The sequence below is a fragment of the Tamandua tetradactyla genome, chromosome 17, assembly GCF_023851605.1.
Source record: "Tamandua tetradactyla isolate mTamTet1 chromosome 17, mTamTet1.pri, whole genome shotgun sequence".
In the NCBI taxonomy this organism is placed as follows: domain Eukaryota; kingdom Metazoa; phylum Chordata; class Mammalia; order Pilosa; family Myrmecophagidae; genus Tamandua; species Tamandua tetradactyla.
In genome coordinates, this window is record NC_135343.1 from 5,180,143 (window position 1) to 5,198,215 (window position 18,073).

Consider the following 18,073-nt stretch of genomic DNA (forward strand, 5'->3'; position numbering starts at 1 on the left):
TCTGGTTGTTATTTGCATGAAATATCTTTTCCCAACCTTTCACTTTCAACCTATGTTTATCTTTGGGTCTAAGATGTGTTTCCTGTAGACAGCATATAGAAGGATCCTGTTTTTTAATCCATTCTGCCAGTCTATGTCTTTTGATTGGGGAATTCAGTCCATTAACATTTAGTGTTATTACTGTTTGGGTAATACTTTCCTCTACCATTTTGCCTTTTGTATTATATATATCATATCCAATTTTCCTTCTTTCTACACTCTTCTCCATACCTCTCTCTTGGTCACAAATTCTCTCAGTGACTTTTTTTTAAATTAATTAATTAATTTTTTTATTAATTAACGGAAAAAAGAAAAAAAAGAAATTAACCCAACATTTAGAAATCATACCATTCTACATATGCAATCAGTAATTCTTAACATCATCACATAGATGCATGATCATCGTTTCTTAGTACATTTGCATCAGTTTAGAAGAACTAGCAACACAACAGAAAAAGATATAGAATGTTAATATAGAGAAAAAAAATAAAAGTAATAATAATAGTAAAAACAACAAAAAAAAACAACCAGACAGAAAAAAAAAAACAAAAGCAAAACAACAACAACAACAAAAAAAAACCTATAGCTCAGATGCAGCTTCATTCAGTGTTTTAACATGATTACTTTACAATTAGGTATTATTGTGTTGTCCATTTTAGAGTTTTTGTATCTAGTCCTGCTGCACAGTCTGTATCCCTTCAGCTCCAATTACCCATTATCTTACTCTGTTTCTAACTCCTGCTGGACTCTGTTACCAATGACATATTCCAAGTTTATTCTCGAATGTCGGTTCACATCAGTGGGACCATACAGTATTTGTCCTTTAGTTTTTGGCTAGACTCACTCAGCATAATGTTCTCTAGGTCCATCCATGTTATTACATGCTTCATAAGTTTATCCTGTCTTAAAGCTGCATAATATTCCATCGTATGTATATACCACAGTTTGTTTAGCCACTCGTCTGTTGATGGACATTTTGGCTGTTTCCATCTCTTTGCAATTGTAAATAACGCTGCTATAAACATTGGTGTGCAAATGTCTGTTTGTGTTTTTGCCCTTAATTCCTTTCAGTATATTCCCAGCAATGGTATTGCTGGGTCGTATGGCAATTCTATATTCAGCTTTTTGAGGAACCGCCAAACTGCCTTCCACAGTGGTTGCACCATTTGACATTCACACCAACAGTGGGTAAGTGTGCCTCTTTCTCCGCATCCTCTCCAGCACTTGTCATTTTCTGTTTTGTTGATAATGGCCATTCTGGTGGGTGTGAGATGATATCTCATTGTGGTTTTGATCTGCATTTCTCTAATGGCCAGGGACATTGAGCATCTCTTCATGTGCCTTTTGGCCATTTCTATTTTCTCTTCTGATAGGTGTCTGTTCAAGTCTTTTTCCCATTTTGTAATTGGGTTGGCTGTCTTTTTGTTGTTGAGTTGAACAATCTCTTTATAAATTCTGGATACTAGACTCTCTCAGTGACTTTTTGTCTGAAAATGTTTTAATTTCTCCCTCATTTTTGAAGGACAATTTTGCTGGATATAGAAGTCTTGGTTGGCAGTTTTTCTCTTTTAGTAATTTAAATATGTCATCCCACTGTCTTCTTGCCTCCATGGTTTCTGCTGAGAAATCTACACATAGTCTTATTGGGTTTCCCTTGTATGTGATGGATTGTTTTTCTCTTGCTGCTTTCAAGATCCTCTCTTTCTCTTTAACCTCTGACATTCTAACTAGTAAGTGTCTTGGAGAACGCCTATTTGGATCTATTCTCTTTGGGGTGCGCTGCACTTCTTGCATCTGTAGTTTTAGGTCTTTCATAAGAGTTGGGAAATTTTCAGTGATAATTTCTTCCATTAGTTTTTCTCCTCCTTTTCCCTTCTCTTCTCCTTCTGGGACACCCACAACACGTATATTTGTGCGCTTCATATTATCATTCAATTCCCTGAGCCCCTGCTCAAATTTTTCCATTCTTTTCCCTATAGTTTCTGTTTCTTTTTGGATTTCAGATGTTCCATCCTCCAGTTCACTAATTCTAACCTCTGTCTCTTGAAATCTACCATTGTAGGTTTCCATTGTTTTTTTCATCTCTTCTACTGTATCTTTCATTCCCATAAGTTCTGTGATTTGTTTTTTCAGACTTTCCATTTCTTGTTTTTGCTCATTCCTTGCCTTTTTCATGTCCTCCCTCAATTTATTGATTTGGTTTTTGAAGAGGTTTTCCATTTCTGTTCGTATATTCAGAATTAGTTGTCTCAGCTCCTGTATCTCATTTGAACTATTGGTTTGTTCCTTTGACTGGGCCATATCTTCAATTTTCCTGGTGTGATCTGTTATTTTTTGCTGGCGTCTGGACATTTAATTACCTTAATTAGTTTATTCTGGAGATTGCTTTCTTATCCTGCCCAGTATGTGGCGCTTGTCTGTCTGTGGGTCCCACCAGCAAAATATGTTGTGGCTCCTTTAACTTTGGAAGGCTCTCCCTGCTGGGGGCATGGTGGAGACAGAGGAAAGGTTGTAGGCTGGTTTTAATGGCTTCAAAATGCGAAGCCCTGGGATCTGAATTCCTTGAGAGAGGGATTCCGCCTAAGCTGCGTTTCACCCCTCCCGTGGGGAAGTTTCGGGTGGTAGACAGCCCTGAAAGCAGCCTGTTTCCGTGCTTGGGGCAGTTGCAGCCTATGCAATCCCAGTGCCGAGTGCAGATGCAACCAAGCCTCCGCAGAAACAGCTGCAGAAGGCTCCACTTCGTCCCCTTTCCTCCCTTTCAGTCAGCCCAATAGGCGACTTCCGCCTTGATCAGTTTTGCCTGAGTTGGGGGCCCACTTCTAGCAGTCAGAATTTGTTTGTTAATGCCACTATTGGTGTTTGGTTGGACCCAGTCCCTGCCACTGTTGGAGACTCTTTCCTTTCCCTCCAGGAAGCCGCCTGTGGGGGAGGGGCGCCGGTTGCCGAGCTTGGGGAACTCACTTTTCCAAGACCCACAGCCGGTCCGGGAAGCCGCCTGTGAGGGAGGGGCGCCGGCTGCCAGCCTCCGCCTCTTGGGAAAGTGCACGCGGCTCGGGAAACTCACTGTTGCGGAGTCTCGCAGTCGGTCCAGCTGGTCCAGACTGGGGTACGCTGTGTGTCCGGTCTCTGTCGTAGCTCCGGGAGCTGTTCTGTACTGTTTCTGGTTATTTAGCAGTTGCTCTGGGGGATGAACTAAAACGCGCGCACTTTACTAAGCTGCCATCTTGGCCCCTCGGTCCTTTATCTTTTTAACGAGCTTATTTTCTTCTTCATCATGTTTCTAGCAATTCATATATTTTAATTTTATGTTCTTGGATTTCTTTCAGCGTCTTTTTTTAAAACTGTCTGCACTCCTCTGGTGTGAGAGTGACTGCTTTGGCAATAAGTGGGAAGACATTCACTTTTTCATGTAAGCGCTTCATAAATCAATATCCAATGGTTTAAGTCCATGTCCTGAAGGAGCAATGAAATATAAACAGCACTGCACCCTATTGTTAGGCATCTGTAGTCTGTTCATTTGAGATTCTGCATTTAGGTAGTATTCAAATTTACTATCAATGTAATCGATGACAGGCTGCCAATAATTACTATTATCCACTGCATCTCCAAAGCCTGGGGTATCAACTATTGTTAGCAGCAATGGAACACCACCTTCTTCGATTAAAGCTTCGGATTGTTCCACCTGTATAGTCTTTTTTATTCTGTGGGAAGGACATGCATACTCAGGAGAATACAAACCTGTGAGGAATAACAAGTTGATTAATGTTGACTTTCCCAATACAGATTCACCTACTATCAAAAGTGGTGAATTCAAACCCTCTTTTTCACGGATTTTCTGTATACTTGATTTAGGAGATCTGCAAATCCCACATAGCCTTCAAGGTTCTTTTGTTGAGCTACTTTGTAAAGAACACATAGCCATCATTCCAGTGTTCCAGATTCCAACAGAATCATGGTGCTGCTTTTCTCATTTAATCTTTTCCAGTTGGTAGGCCCAAGTGAAGGTGATCAATTCAGCCATGTCAGCTGTTTTAATTTCTGGTTGTGGTTTATATTCCAAAGAGGCATTCAGGTTTCGGAAAGCATAACCTGCTTGATAATTTTAAGTTTCTGTTTTTACAAAGGAATCATCCACAAACCAAATTAGGTCAGGGTTATTCGGGGGAATTTAAAACATTTCTGTATAGAACATAGATGATCTAGAAGGGCTAAACAATTACGATGTTCACCTTCTCCAGGTAAGGAAGGAGTGCAGCTGGGTTAGTAGGTGCAGCAATGAATAGTGATATTTGAAAGGAAATGCATAACATTTCACAGGATGTCAGGCCAAGAAATGCTAAATATTTTCCATCAATACAAGAGTTTGGATAGCAGAGGGACCCTTTAGGGTTCAGAGAAGACCCTAGAACTAAGTCGGTTGAGGCTTCCATAAACTTTGCCACTTCTGCTATAGTTCTTAGATAACGTGGATATTCCTTGTTTTCTGGATCTAAGGGAAGACTGAAACAAGTGACGGGCCTCTGAAGATTCCTCACGTTTGTCCAGACCTTTCATCAACAAAAAGGGCAACTCTGGGGGTCGGGGGGTGTTGCAGAAGGCTAATTCATGTTGCTTTTCCCAGGGGAGAGGTACAGGGACTGAGGTCCTAGCTCATGGGGAGGGGATGTGGTGTCAGAAAACTGGGTGCCTAGTGCTTGTGATATCCGCTCAGCCCAGGAAATCCTCCAGATTGTCTTTAAATAATAGGTCTTGGAAAATCACGAACAGTCTGTAATTTTTTCATGGTGAGAGACCTGTCTTCTTGTGATGGTCTAAATAACGAATGTTTTCATGTTGTCGCAGAATTGTAATTTCTCTTTGAAGGCTTTATGTCCCTTCTAAGCTAAGGTCTTTAAAAAACACAGAATCAATCTTAGAGCTTTGCCCATTTTTGGAACACAGTAAAAGATCATCTACATATTGTACTAGAACAGAATCACAAGGAAACCTCAAATCCTTAAGGTCCCAATTAAGAATCTGAGAGAATTAAGAGGGAAGTTTCAGTAAATCCCTGGAGCCAAACAATCTAGGTGGACTGCTGATTTCCCCAGGAGGCAAAAGGATTCTGATTGTCTGAAGCAGATGGAACACTAAGAAAGGTGGAGCCTCAGTCCTAACAGCCAGTAGGCATAGCCTCATTCCTGACAGGGGGTGGGCGGAGTGTAAGTTCTGGTTGCAGATGGTGGAGCCTCAGTCCTAACAGTGAGTGGGCGGAGCCTCAGTCCCGGCAGTGGGTGGGTGGAGCCTCAGTTCTGGCAGTGGGTGGCTTCAGGTGGTGTTGAAGACCAGACAGAATTTGGGTTGAGGACTACTGGGAACAAGCAGTTGCAATCTTATTTATGATCCTAAGGTCTTGTGTAAACCCGTATCTATGCCCACGAGGCATGCTAACAGGCAACACTGCACTACTGTAAGGAATAAAGAGTCCCCACTCTATAAGGTTTTCTTTATAGGCCTCCATTCTTCCTTGGCTTCAGGCTTTAAAGGGTATTGAGCAAGTACATATAAGGGTTTAGGAAAGACAGTTTCTACTTAGGTAAGTTTGGCCCCTAGGATTCTTCCCACACCAGTAAACTGTTGTCCCAGAGAGAACCAGGAACTTCACAAAAATCCTCAAATTGAAGTTGGGTTAAATACATAGGGAAAAGCAGAGTGATATCTAATTGTACTATTAAAGGAGCATGCATAAGGGAGTCTCCAGGTGTTTGTAGAAATCTCAGTTCATCTGAGGACATATGATTTGGCAGTGCCATTTTCATAAAAGATCTCTCCCAATAAAGTTTCCTGCTGTGCTGTCACAGAGAAGAAATGCATGTTGGCTAGTGAGGGACTGAGAGCTTCAGCCGCTGGGTGGATGACAGGAAGTGTCGGAGGACTGTTTGAACGCCCTACCATCCAAACAGTTTAATGATTCCGAGGGAGATAGGTAGAAATCATCATAGGATTTAGTTGACAGGGTAGCACTTATATCTATCAGAAAGGATTTTTTTTAATTATTATTTTTAATTACAGAAGTTGTAAGTTTACATAAAAATCATGCAGAAAGCAGAGTTCTCATATAACCCCCCTCACACTCGTGGTTTTCCCTGTTACTAACATTTCGCATTACTGTGGTATCTTTATTACAATTGATGAACCAATATTATTATAATTGCACTATTAACCATAGCCCACAGTTCACATTAGGATTCACTGTGTTGTTTAGTTGTATGGTTTCATTAAAATTTTATTCTGGTAATGTATAGACAACCTAAAATTTCCCACTTTAACGACTTTCAAATACACAATTCAGTGGTGTTAATTACATTCACAATCTTGTGCTACCATCACCATCATCCAGCACCTAAATTTTTCCATCACCCCAAACAGAAACTCTGCCAGTGAAGCATTAACTCCTGTTCTCTACCCCATCAGCCTCTGGTAACCTGTTTTCTAGTTTCTGACTCTTATGATTTTGTATATTTTAATTATTTCTCATCAGTGAGATCATACAATATTTGTCGTTTTGTATCTGACTTATTTCATACAACATGACGTCTTCAAGTTTCATCCAGGTTGTAGCATGTAACAGAACTTCATTCGTTTTTAAGGCTGAATCATATTCCATTATATATATACACACACACACACACACACACACACACACACACACACACACACACACACATATACCACATTTTATTTATCTCTTGAACACTTGGGTTACTTCCATCTTTTGGCAATTGTGAACACTGTCAATATGAACACTAGTGTGCAAATCTGTTCAAATGCCTTCCTTCAATTATTTTGTGTACATACCTAGAGGTGGGATTGCTTGGTTATATGGTGTTCTGGTTTGCTAGCTGCCAGAAAGCAATATACCAGAAATGGAACAGTTTTTAAAAAGGGGGAATTTATTAAGTTTTAAGTTTATACTTCTAATGCCATGAAAATGTCCCAATTAAAGCAAGTCTATAAAAATGTCCAAATTAAGGCACCAACAAGAGTTTACTTTGGTAACCAAAAGGCAGATGAAGTTCAGGGTTTCTCTCTCAACAGGAAAGGTACATGGAGAACACGGTGACATCTGCTAGCTTTCTCTCCAGGCTTCTTGCTTCATGAAGTTCTCCTGGGGGCATTTTCCTTCTTCATCTCCAGGGATCTCGGGCTGTGTGGGCTCTCGTGCATCTCCTGGCTCTCCTAAGGCTCTCTCATCATTCTGAAGCTTTCTCCAAAATGTTTCCTCTTTTAAAGGACTGCAGTAAACTAATCAAGACCAACCTGGAATGGGTGGAGACACATCTCCATCTAAACAAAGTTAATACCCACAATTGGGTGTGTCACATCTTCATGGAGGTAATCTGATAAAAAAATTCCAACCTACATTACTGAATAGGGATTAAAAGAAACCATTGCTCCCACAAGATTGGATAAGGATTAAAATATGGCTTTTCTAGGAACATATTCCTTTCAAACTGGTACACAGGGTAATTCTATATTTAACTTTCTGAGGAACTGCCAAAACTTTTTCACAGTGGCTGCAGTATTTTACATTCCCACCAACAATGAACTAGTGTTCCTATTTCTGTAACACTTGTTATTAGTATTACTTTTTTAATACAACCCATTCTAGTAGGTGTGAAATGGTGTCTCATTGTGGCTTTCACGTGCAGTTCCCTAATGGCTAATGATGTTGAGAATCTTTCCATGGTTTGTTTGTTTGTTTTGCCGTTTGTATATTTTCTTTGGAGAAATGTCTATTCAAGTCTTTTGTCCTTTTTTTTAATTGGGTTGTTTGTCTTTTTGTTGTTGAAATGTAGGATTTCTTTATATATTCTAGATATTAAACTCTTATTATACATGTGGTTCCAAATATTTCCTCCCATTCTACAAGTTGTGTTTTTATTTTCACGATAAAATCCTTCAATGCACAAAAGTTTTTAATTTTGATGAAGTCCCATTTATCTATTTTTTTTCTTTTGTTTCTTGTGCTTTTGGTGTAAAGTCTAAGGAACCACTGCCTGATAAAAGGTCCTAAAGATGCTTCTCTGTGTTTTCTTCTAGGATTTTTATTTAGTTCTTTGATCCATTTGGAGTTTATTTTTATTTATGGTATAAGTAGAGATCCATTTGCATTCTTTTGCACATGGACATCCAGTTTTCCAAGCACCATTTGAGTGGACTTGGCCCCTTGTCAGAATCAATTGGCCATAGATCTGAGGGTTTATTTCTGAACCCTCCATTAAATTCCTTTGGTCTACCTATCTGTCCTTATGCCAGTACCACACTCTTTTGAGTAATAAGATTTAAAATCCGAAAGTGTGAGTCCTCTAACTTTGTGCTTTATCATGGTTTTGGCTATATGGGATCCCATAGAAAAGTTTGGTTTTTCCCTTCTATTAATGAAGATAATTCTCCTTGTTGAGTTCAGGGCATCAATGGAAATTGGGCAGGGCAACCTTCCTGTTTCATTTCATTTTTTCCTGTTTGGAACAGTAAGGAGGAAGCATTATTTCCTGTTTCTTTTTAGTGAAGATGAGATATTTTTCCAGGGTCTCCTTCCCCCCTTTTTGTATAGTAGCATGGAATGTCTTTGTCAAAGAGAAAATTTTTATTATCTTGTAAAGGGGAGGATGACTGGTTTAGTTACGTTAGTTGTAGTATGACCTGCTTAGTTTATTTTTTTCCTTTTTGGAATGTAAAGCCTCTTCAACATGTTCAGCTAAATGCTGAAGTCTGGGCAATGGGGTAACTTGAAAACCAGTTTTTTGCTTATGTACACTATCTGCAATCTCTGGTTTTAAATTACCATAAAAAAAAAGCAGAAAGGGCCTTAGAAATGTCAACAGAAAGAGCTAAATCAGCTTACTGTGCAAAGGTGCTGATTAGTCTGTCTCTGAAATCTCTCTGAATTCATCCTTTTGTTATTTGGAAGAGTGAATCAAGGTCCAGTTTCTCTGAGCAGGAAAGTCTTGTGTTACAGTATTCCAAAAGTTCTGACCTATTTGCTATTCTTTAAGATGTCCTGATTGAGCAAAATGTTTTTCTTTTTTTATTAAAATTTTTATTAAGGATAGTTTCACATGCAGTTGTTAGAAAAGTTGCTGAGAGGTCCCATGTACCCTGCACCCAGTTTTTCCCAATGGTCGTGCTTGGAAACTACAGAATACTTTATAAGGATATTGACATTGATTTCATCCCCCAATCTTGCTAGGATGTCCCCACTTTTACTTACACTTGCTTTTGTGAATTGCATGTACTTAGTTCTATACAATTTTATCACATGTATAGTGCGCTTATTTGCCACCGCACATCACAAGGTCCCCTCTGTGGTCCCCTGCCACCACATCCGCCTCTTTCCCGCTGCCTCTCCCCCTCATCCCTAACCCCTGGCAACCAATAATCTATTCTCCATTCCTAAAATGTTGTCATTTCAAAGTCTTAATATAAATGGAATCATATATGGTTGAAGGCTATTCAGATCATTTATATCCTCCTGGCTGAGATTAGGTAGTTTGGGTTTTGGGGGAGTAGACCCAATTCTCTGGGTCATGTAGGGCTCTGAATAAGGTGGCTGCTGCCCACAGTGGCTCTGGACCCTGGGCTTTACAACAGCTGGGAGACAGGCTGGGTGTGCACCCACTCCGCACCAGCCAGCTTGTGCCCCATCACCACTGCTTTCCCCACTTCGAGGACACAGTCCGCAGGCACTGAGCCTGCTTCCAACTTAATGGCTTGGTGGAAAAAAGATGAGAAGACAGGGTTAAGGAGCCAGGGAGCTTCCTTGTTTTCCTGAATGTCTCTCCCTTTTATGTATAAGATCAAATTTCCCAGATCCCACAAAATATCTTGGATCTCAAACCCTAAAATGAAATACCAAATATAATTATTTCTTTTTCCATGACTCATTGGATGTTTTCTACTTGGGTTTCAGAAAGAGTACATATTTCATGAGATTAGAACAGTATCCAATTTAGAAGCCCTCCTCTCTGAGCTACCATGACTCCCCAGGGCAAATGTGTCATAGTTATTATGCTGTGCTGTAATAATTCCCGCCCTTTTCCCCATTATCTGAAGCTCCCTGAGGGCAGACGCTGAGTTATATTTGGCTTCATACTCTGCACATCTAACACAGCACCTGGAATTTAAATTTATGGAATGAATATATGAATGAGTTGCACTCTTTAAATGTTTGTTGAGTGAATATGTGTGTTGTGTGTGTATACCTGAGCTGGGGAGATGAGACGTCAAATAGTGACCTTCCAATGGCTTTATGCTTTTTAAAAAGTTTTGAATGAAATATGTTCTACAACTGATTGTGGTGCTGTGCTTGGAAATTTATAGCTTTTTTTGTATACATGTTATTGTTCCCAAAAAAAGAAGGAAAAAAAAAAGTTGATTGTGATGATAAAAAAGTATTTAAGCCCTCTAGCCTCCTATATTCTGGAGCAGCTAGAAGGAAAAATCTGAGAGGACCGTATGGTAGCCCATGACAAACTCTGGGATCTGTCCTGTAACCACTTTTTAAACAGTGTTCTGAAAACTATGCCTTCTTTATTTCTTTGCTTTGTAGATATGTAACACTATACGATAAAAAAAAAAAAGTTAAAAACAAAGTTTTGAACGGATTAAAAAATTTTAAAAGATCTAAACAAGGTGCCGAAATTGCCAGTCAGTCTCTGCCACAGTGCAAGGACGTCCCCTCGGGTCCCTAGTTAGTCCCGTGGCCCATCAGCCCTGCCCGGTGTCCCACCTGGTCAGGTGGCAAAGTTCTCACCTGGCTCGTCATGTCGCTCGAGGGCCGGCTTGAAGTCAGGCCGCGCGTCTCGTGTCCCTCCTGGGTCTGCGGCGCCGCGTGGTAGGCCGTCAGGGGCCAGCTCAGGTCAGCGCCGCATCCAACCCGGCGGGGCCTCACGTGCACTCGGAGGCAGCAGAAATAAATGCCCTCGCGGGGGCCGTGGCACACGTACGGAGGGACCCCGCGACGGACGGAAAGGTTTCTTTCCAGCTGGACGCTCCACGAGCCGCCTGCGTGCCGCCGAGAAGCGTGTGAGGAGGCCGCCATGACTGCGGACATTTCCTCTAAGTCCGCCCCCTCGCCGCTCCCAGCGCCCACCATGTGCGTTTCAGCGCCCACCATGTGCGAGAAGTTCCTCCTCGGGCTTTCTCAGGACCCTTCTCCTCTCCCAGCCTCCAGGGCTCTCCTGCTTGGAGCTCGGGGGAAGACCCGCCCCTCGGGTCCAGACGGGGGCAAGGCCTCTCCTCAGGCCGTGTCCGCTTCCTCGCCTCAGCAATGGCCTGCTCTGGCCTTGAGGGAACAGGTTTCCAGTCATGACCACCGAGGCCACCGACACCAATATTCTGTCAGTTTACAAAAACCAAGCCAGTTTCCTGTCTGCGGGGTGAAGGGCCGAACAAAGCGGACGGGAAGAGCCGCACCCCCTGCCCCCTCCACCGTGCCGGGGCTGCGCCGGCCCCCGCCCCGTCGGCGGCCGGGAGGACTACATTTCCCAGGCCCCCTTGCGGCCACTCGGCCCCGCCCCCGGAACGGAAGTGAGACGGGGCGGGCCCCTCAGCCCGGGATCCTGCGCCCTCTCGCCGCAGTTACCTCGGAAGCCGGCCTAAGGTACTGCTGTTCAGGTCACCTGGAACCTGTGCCTTCATGATTTTGCTGAGCCAGAGTCCGCCTACTTCTGGACATTTCTATGAGAAACCGATTTCTTTCTTGATGAAGCCCTGGTTAACTTTGAGTCTGTTAGGGCAGCCAGAACTGTATCCCAGCCTGTTTAAATTTTGTTTTGAGCCACCTTTACCCCGGGGTCACAGAAATCCCAGCTCGGACAACTCCGAGTCCCTGGGTTCCGTCTAAGGTTGGGAGCTCCCCGTGGGCCGCCCCCTGCCCTGAGAGCACCCTGCCCCTCCAGGCCTCGCCGTCTCTGGGGCTTTGCCCGGCAGGAGGGCGCGCTTGCCGTCTGCTCTCGGGTTTGCAGGACCCTCACCTGAAGCCCATGTAAGTAAATCAACGCTTCATTTTTCCTGTTATGCGTCCCTCAGCAAGCCTGCGGTAATATTCGAGGCTCCAGTGGCAGCAAACCCTCTCCTTAAATGCCCTTCTCTTAATCTGGCTATTTGTAGGGCTTTGCTGTAGTGAAGGTTCTCCTTTCCTCTGGGGTTTTCCCCTACCCCTTTTGGCCTGACAAATATGCTTCCCTTGAGGCAAGGAGCCTCGAGAGCTGAATTCTAGGGTGGGAATGGGGTATAAAGGAAAAAAAGCGGCACAAGAACTGGCAAATCTCAGAAAAAGTATTATTCCAGCAGACGAGTGAATATTTCTTTTTAGGCCCTCTGCAGATTTTCTGCATTTCCTTTACCTATGGCAACCTAGGGAGGAGTTATCCGCTCCTCCCTGACAGAGTTTCCACCCTAAGTACAGGGCCTGAACTGAATTTTCACCCTACTTCTGCTTTATTTCAGTAGGTTGCCAGTTTCCCAGCTTCCGGGAAGCCTGTTTTCTGCTCGGAAGGGCCGCGGTCGGCCGCTTCTGGGCGTCCCTCTGCTGTTCTCCTGGCAGAACCTGGTAGCAGGGCAGAGGTGGGGAGCTCTGGCCTCGTATTCAGGGGCTGTTGACCCCCAAGTCCACGGGCCAGCAGATGACTAAGGCGGCTTAGAATGACCAGTGCATAAACAGATTTGCCTGAGAACAGGGAGTGCGTCCCACGCAGGAGGCAAGTCTGGGCACAAACTCCCACCCAGGGGGCAGCAGACAGGGAGGGGCCACCGAGCAAGGCCAGTGTCTGAGCTGGACCATGTGCAGTAAGCAGTGATCATGAGGGACAAGTGAAGGGCTGTGCCTGGGACAAAGTAAAACAAGCCCCGCAGCCGATCTAAGTACCAAGGGCCTCCAGTCACTCTATTGTCATATATTGTTTTTATGAGGGACCAGCGTTTATTTTTATAGTTGAGTTAATGGACTTCTAAAAGTAAAAAGTGAATATGGAGAGCAACGTTTATTACTCACATAACAGGAAAATCTCATCTGGCCTTTCTCCTCCACCGGCTCCTGACCTCTCTGCTCTTCTTTCCCTCCCTCCTGCCTTCATTTACTGAACATGTAGGGTGCCAGACACTGTGCTGGGAATCGCAGATTAAGAGAGAAAAGATAGAGTCCTGCGCTGTCCACATGTTCTGGCTCCAAGTCTGGCTTCCTAGAAGTCCTGTGCCTAGGTAGTGCAGGGAGGAGGGGGCTGCAGCCCCGAGGGCCAGGCCAAAGGAGGGCCTCACCCAGCGGGCGGCCTGGAGAGGCGTCCGGGGAGGTTGGATTTGGGGTAGATGGGCTGGGCGACGTGGGAGAGAATTTTGAAAGCAAATAAGGCATTGGCTGAGTGAAGTTGGGGGAAGGTGGTCTAGAAATTGGGACAGTCATGGTAGCATGAGAGCAGCAGTGACCGGTGCATCCCCAGGGGAGAAGTGTGTGGGCCAGAAGAGCTGGGCCATGGCCAGATGACCAGGGGGCTTGTGGAGCCAGCAGGTGGATTTTCTCCAAAAGCAATGTTCTCCAACGGGCTGTCTCTGCCCCCCAGGGGGCAGTTGGCAACGTCTGGGGACAACTGAATGTCACAACTTGGGATGGGAATGGCACTGGTACCCAGTGAGTCGAGGCCGAGGATCAGGCTGAACATCTGACATACAGCGCAGCACCCCACACCTCCACCCATCCCAGGCCTGGCTGTGTCATCTGCCAGGCTCCACGCAAAATGAAAATATGGAGTCCTTTGTTCAAATAGCTGGGGAAAAAGTACCATTAAAGGTATTAAAATATAAAGCTTGTACCTTTCTTCCACAGTTTTGCTCTTGGTTTGTCAGTGTGATTTTCATTTGCTACTTAACGTCCTGAGTAAGGAAAATTTAAAATTGTCAGCATGAATGTTACTACTCATTTTTCTATTGTGCAATGCCACTTTTAACTGTGAATGTAAGAACTTTTAACTCACATGCAGAATTACCAAAATTGTACCGTTCATTTCTGTAGTTTGTATATGCATATGTATTTTGTTCTTAGCCGAGCGTTAGAAATGCTGCACAAAACTAACTCAACTGTTTTAATTTCACTTCTAAATAGTGGCACATGCTACCCATACCCTCTCCCTTCAGCTTACTAATGAGTAGGGAGAAACAAAAAGAAAAAGGAACTATGAGTTGTCCTTTTTTTTCCTTTTCCTCCAGTGTAGGGTTGCCAGATAAAATATAGAATGCCCAGTTAAATTTGAATTTCAGATGAGCAATGTTTTTAATAAAATATATATACCAAATATTGCATGGAACATGCTTATACTAACAAAATTATTCATGGTTATCTGCTTCCAAAATAATTCTGAGGTTGAGAAATTCTGTCCTAAAGGAAATAGGGAGCTATTGAGAGAGTTTAAACAACCAAGAAAGGCTCAGATTGGGGAGCGGTGGTGTTCTAGTTTGCTAGCTGTTGGAATGCAATATACCAGGAACGGAATGACTTTTAAAAGGGGGAATTTAATGAGTTGTTAGTTTTCATTTCTAAGGCCGAAAAAATGTCCCAATTAAAGTAAGTCTATAGAAATGTCCAATCAAAGGCATCCATCAGGGAAAAATACCTTGGTTCAAAAAGGCCAATGAAGTTCAGGGTCTCTCTCAAGTGAGAAGGCACATAGTGAACACAGTCAGGGCTTCTCTCTCAGCTGGAAGGGCACATGGCGAACACGGCGTCATCTGCTAGCTTTCTCTCCTGGCTTCCTGTTTCATGAAGCTCCCCAGGAGGCGGTTTCCTTCTTCATCTCCAAAGGTTGCTGACTGGTGGACTCTCTGCTTTGTGGTGCTGCAGCATTCTCTGCTCTCTCTGAATCTCTCATTCTCCAAAACGTTTCATCTTTTATAGGACTTCAGAAACCAATCAAGACCCACCCGGATGGGTGGAGACATGTCATCCCCTAATCCAGTTTAACAACCACTCCTGACTAAATCACATCATCCAGGGAGATGATCTGATTACAGTTTCAAACATACAGTATTGAATAGGGATTATTCTACCTTTATGAAATGGGATTTTGATTTAAAACATGGCTTTTCTAGGGCGCATACATCCTTTTAAACCAGCACAGGTGGCAACAGCAGGTTTTTCCTTTAGAAGGGTCTCTCTGGTAGACATTATAGAATTTGGGTCTGAGTAAGGCAATGGAGTTGTCCTGTCAATGGGGATGGGGGTGGTGGGGGATTGAAAATGTTAAAAAATCATGTGGATTGAAAATACGGCTCCTAGTCACATGCCCTTAAAAGCCCTTAGGAAGGTGCTGGCTGATGACAGTGACAGCTTCTTGCCATACCTCACAATCCAGCCAGACTTCCTCCAGTTTTGGTGTGTTTTTTTCCTCCTTCAATTGAGATGGCATGTCGATGGCTTGTGTTTAGCATCTGTGTTGCAGGGAAAATGCTTAAACCCTGGGATTGCACTCAGCGGGGCAAGGTGCTCCCACCACGAGAAGCCCACAGACACCAGGCTTAACCGAGGGACAGCAGATGCTCATCCCTGTGCCATGGTCACTCCCATGCAGCTTGTCACTACCCAGTGGTGGGTGGAATTGCAGCGTCATTTAAATGGCTAGTCCTACCTCCATTTCGCTCTTCTTGCCACTGGGTAACAGCCACGTTGTTTGGGGAACTGACCTTACCCCTGGCTTCTGCACTGTGACTGGCTCAGGGAACTCAGCCTCAGTCATCAGAGAATGGTCTTCCCCTGGGCACAGGAAAGGAGTGGCCAGTATGAAGCTGGCAACTTTTGTTCAGTGTTTGGGTCAACAAGGAGCCCCTGCTGTTGCTGGCAGCTATGTTGTCACCACAAGGGAAGCAGTACTAAAGGAGAGTGAGCATGTGAGGGAAGGCAGAGCTGAGAGAATGGCAGACCCATGGAGCCAAATCGGTGATGGAATCATGCCTGAAGTCTCCCCTGCATCGGGCTCTTTACTTTCCTGTTACCATCCTCTTCATAATTTACTCCAGTCTGAAGGAAACTAAAGTTGCTTCTGTGATATTTTCAACCAGAAGCATTCTGCCTGATGGACACGGACACGAGGTGGGAACACTATGCCATCTGGTTTATGAAGAGAGAAAACGAGCTTTTAGAGGGGTCACAAAATGGCAATTACAAAATGGTTTGGAATTTTCGATTGATTCATATTCATAATACCAAATTCCTTTGGGGTGTGTTATCAGCACCGCATTCCTTTTGCAGGGGGTCATGTGACTTATCCACAGTCATATGGCAGACTGATGTGATGTGAAAGTGACTCTATCACCAAGCACAGGTGACTTCTAGATGTTAAATTACCCCTGGAAAGCATGGAGAAGTAAGGGTGGTGAGGTTTAGGATGGCCTTTGAAAGGGAAAGCTGTTCACAGCGAGCACACAGTGCTTGCTCTGTGTCTATTGGAATTTAAATCGTCAGAACTCCTTCATCCTCCCCATTGAGCACTCCATCTCTCTTTTGCTTTCCATTTTGTTCTTAGCCAGCCACTGGCTGATTCCCATTGGGGGGGTAGAATTCTAAAACAGCTCTCCCCACCCTCCCCACAGATCTCCAATCTTAATCTCTGGGGCTGTGACAATGAGGCCGTGCTTATGATTTATCCGTGCTTATGTTATGTTACGTGGCAAAAGAGATTTTAAAGATGCAATTGGATCAATAATAGATTGAGTTAATCAAAAGGGAAATTATCCAAGAGGGCCTAATCGAATCATAGAACTCTTTAAAAGCAGAGAATTTTGTCTGCTGGTAGCAGCAGCAGAAGTCAGTGAGATGCAAGCCAAAAGAATTTGATGCACATGTGCCATCTTTTAAGATGGCGAGGCCACATGCAAGGACTGGCAGTAAGCTGAGTGACTAACGGACTTCAGCCAGCAGGGAAGTGGGGACCTCAGCCCTGGAGGGGCCTGAAACTGAATTCTGCCAACAACCTGAATGAGGCTGGACTTGGATTCTTTTCCAAAGCTTCTGGATAAGAGCCCAGCCTGGCTGACACTCGATTTTCCCCTTAAGAGACTCTCAGCAGAGAACCCACTTAAGCCTACCTGGACTTCTGACCTACAGAACTGTGAGATAATAAATTGGTCTTATATTATGTTGTTAAATTTGTAGTTATTCATTATGCAGCAATAGAAAACTAATATTCACTCCATTAATGTGTCAGCTAGTAATTCCTAATGGCTCTTCCATTTTAATTAGCAGCTCCAGAGGTCAATAAGCTTAAACTGCAGAAATGTGAGTCTTTGTATTTTAGGCCCCTAGTGGAAGAAGAAGATCGTTTGAGTTGAAGGAGGGTTCACATACCCCATAGACATATACAAAAACAGTAAGCCCTTATCAATTGTTTTGGTTTGATTTCTAATAATTGTTAACATTAAAAAAAAGCATCTTTGCTTGTGGTATTCAAAAGTCCAGGAAATTCACTTGTATGAAAAGTCAGAAACCGGGAAAAACAATCACCAGCTGCTTTGTGAACAGAAGCCTGGAACCTTGAAATGGAAAGGGTGGTAATGCAGAGAAAGAGACCAAGGAAAAATTTGTCCTGAGCTACCCAGTGACCCTCTCACAGAGACTAAATGCTGAATAATTTACAGCTAAAGTACCTACATTCAAGAAATAATTTTAGATATGTACAAAGGTAGTTTCTTATGCAAAGAGAGAAATACATTTTTATTAGAGCAGTTGTAGTCCCAGATTCTGCCCTCGAGGGTTGGTGTTTCTCTTTACCCGAGTCTACAGGCAGAGTGCATGAGCTTTGCAAAGGAAAGTGCTGAGTCCTTCCCTGTCAAACGCTGTGCTGAAAGCAAATGTGTGCGCCCAGTTGCCTGTTTCATTGTGCACCCAACAGTACGTGCAACATACCATTGGGATATTGAGAAGATGGAGAAGATGACTTTTGACTAACACACTCTGCTCAGGGTGCCCTTTATTCATGGATATACTGGTGCCTAATTATTTGTGTCTTTG

At 43.5% G+C, this 18,073-nt stretch overlaps 2 protein-coding genes and 1 pseudogene across 6 annotated transcripts in view; 1 reads left to right on the forward strand and 2 right to left on the reverse strand.

Moving 5' to 3' along the window:
- REV1 (REV1 DNA directed polymerase) overlaps positions 1–11,550 on the reverse strand; it is a 119,469-nt gene extending 107,919 nt beyond the window's left edge. For 3 of the 4 annotated variants that reach the window (XM_077133858.1, XM_077133861.1, XM_077133860.1), the window contains exon 1: positions 10,835–11,550. The gene's annotated coding sequence lies outside the window, so the exon portion shown is untranslated. The remainder of the gene's footprint in view (positions 1–10,834) is intronic. The other variant, XM_077133857.1, reaches the window with a different exon arrangement.
- Positions 3,251–10,846, reverse strand: LOC143661086 (septin-7-like; annotated as a pseudogene).
- On the forward strand, positions 10,869–14,065 carry LOC143660644 (uncharacterized). 2 transcript variants are annotated; one of them, XM_077133871.1, is made up of 3 exons: positions 10,869–11,683; positions 11,982–12,067; positions 13,638–14,065. In XM_077133871.1, exons 1-2 carry the CDS (start codon positions 10,998–11,000, stop codon positions 12,058–12,060), a joined length of 765 nt encoding a protein of 254 aa, XP_076989986.1. In that variant the 5' UTR covers positions 10,869–10,997; the 3' UTR covers positions 12,061–12,067; positions 13,638–14,065. The 2 variants fall into 2 exon arrangements, with proteins under 2 accessions (XP_076989986.1, XP_076989987.1); XM_077133872.1 differs by lacking the exon at positions 11,982–12,067.
- The last annotated feature ends 4,008 nt before the right edge of the window (positions 14,066–18,073 follow it).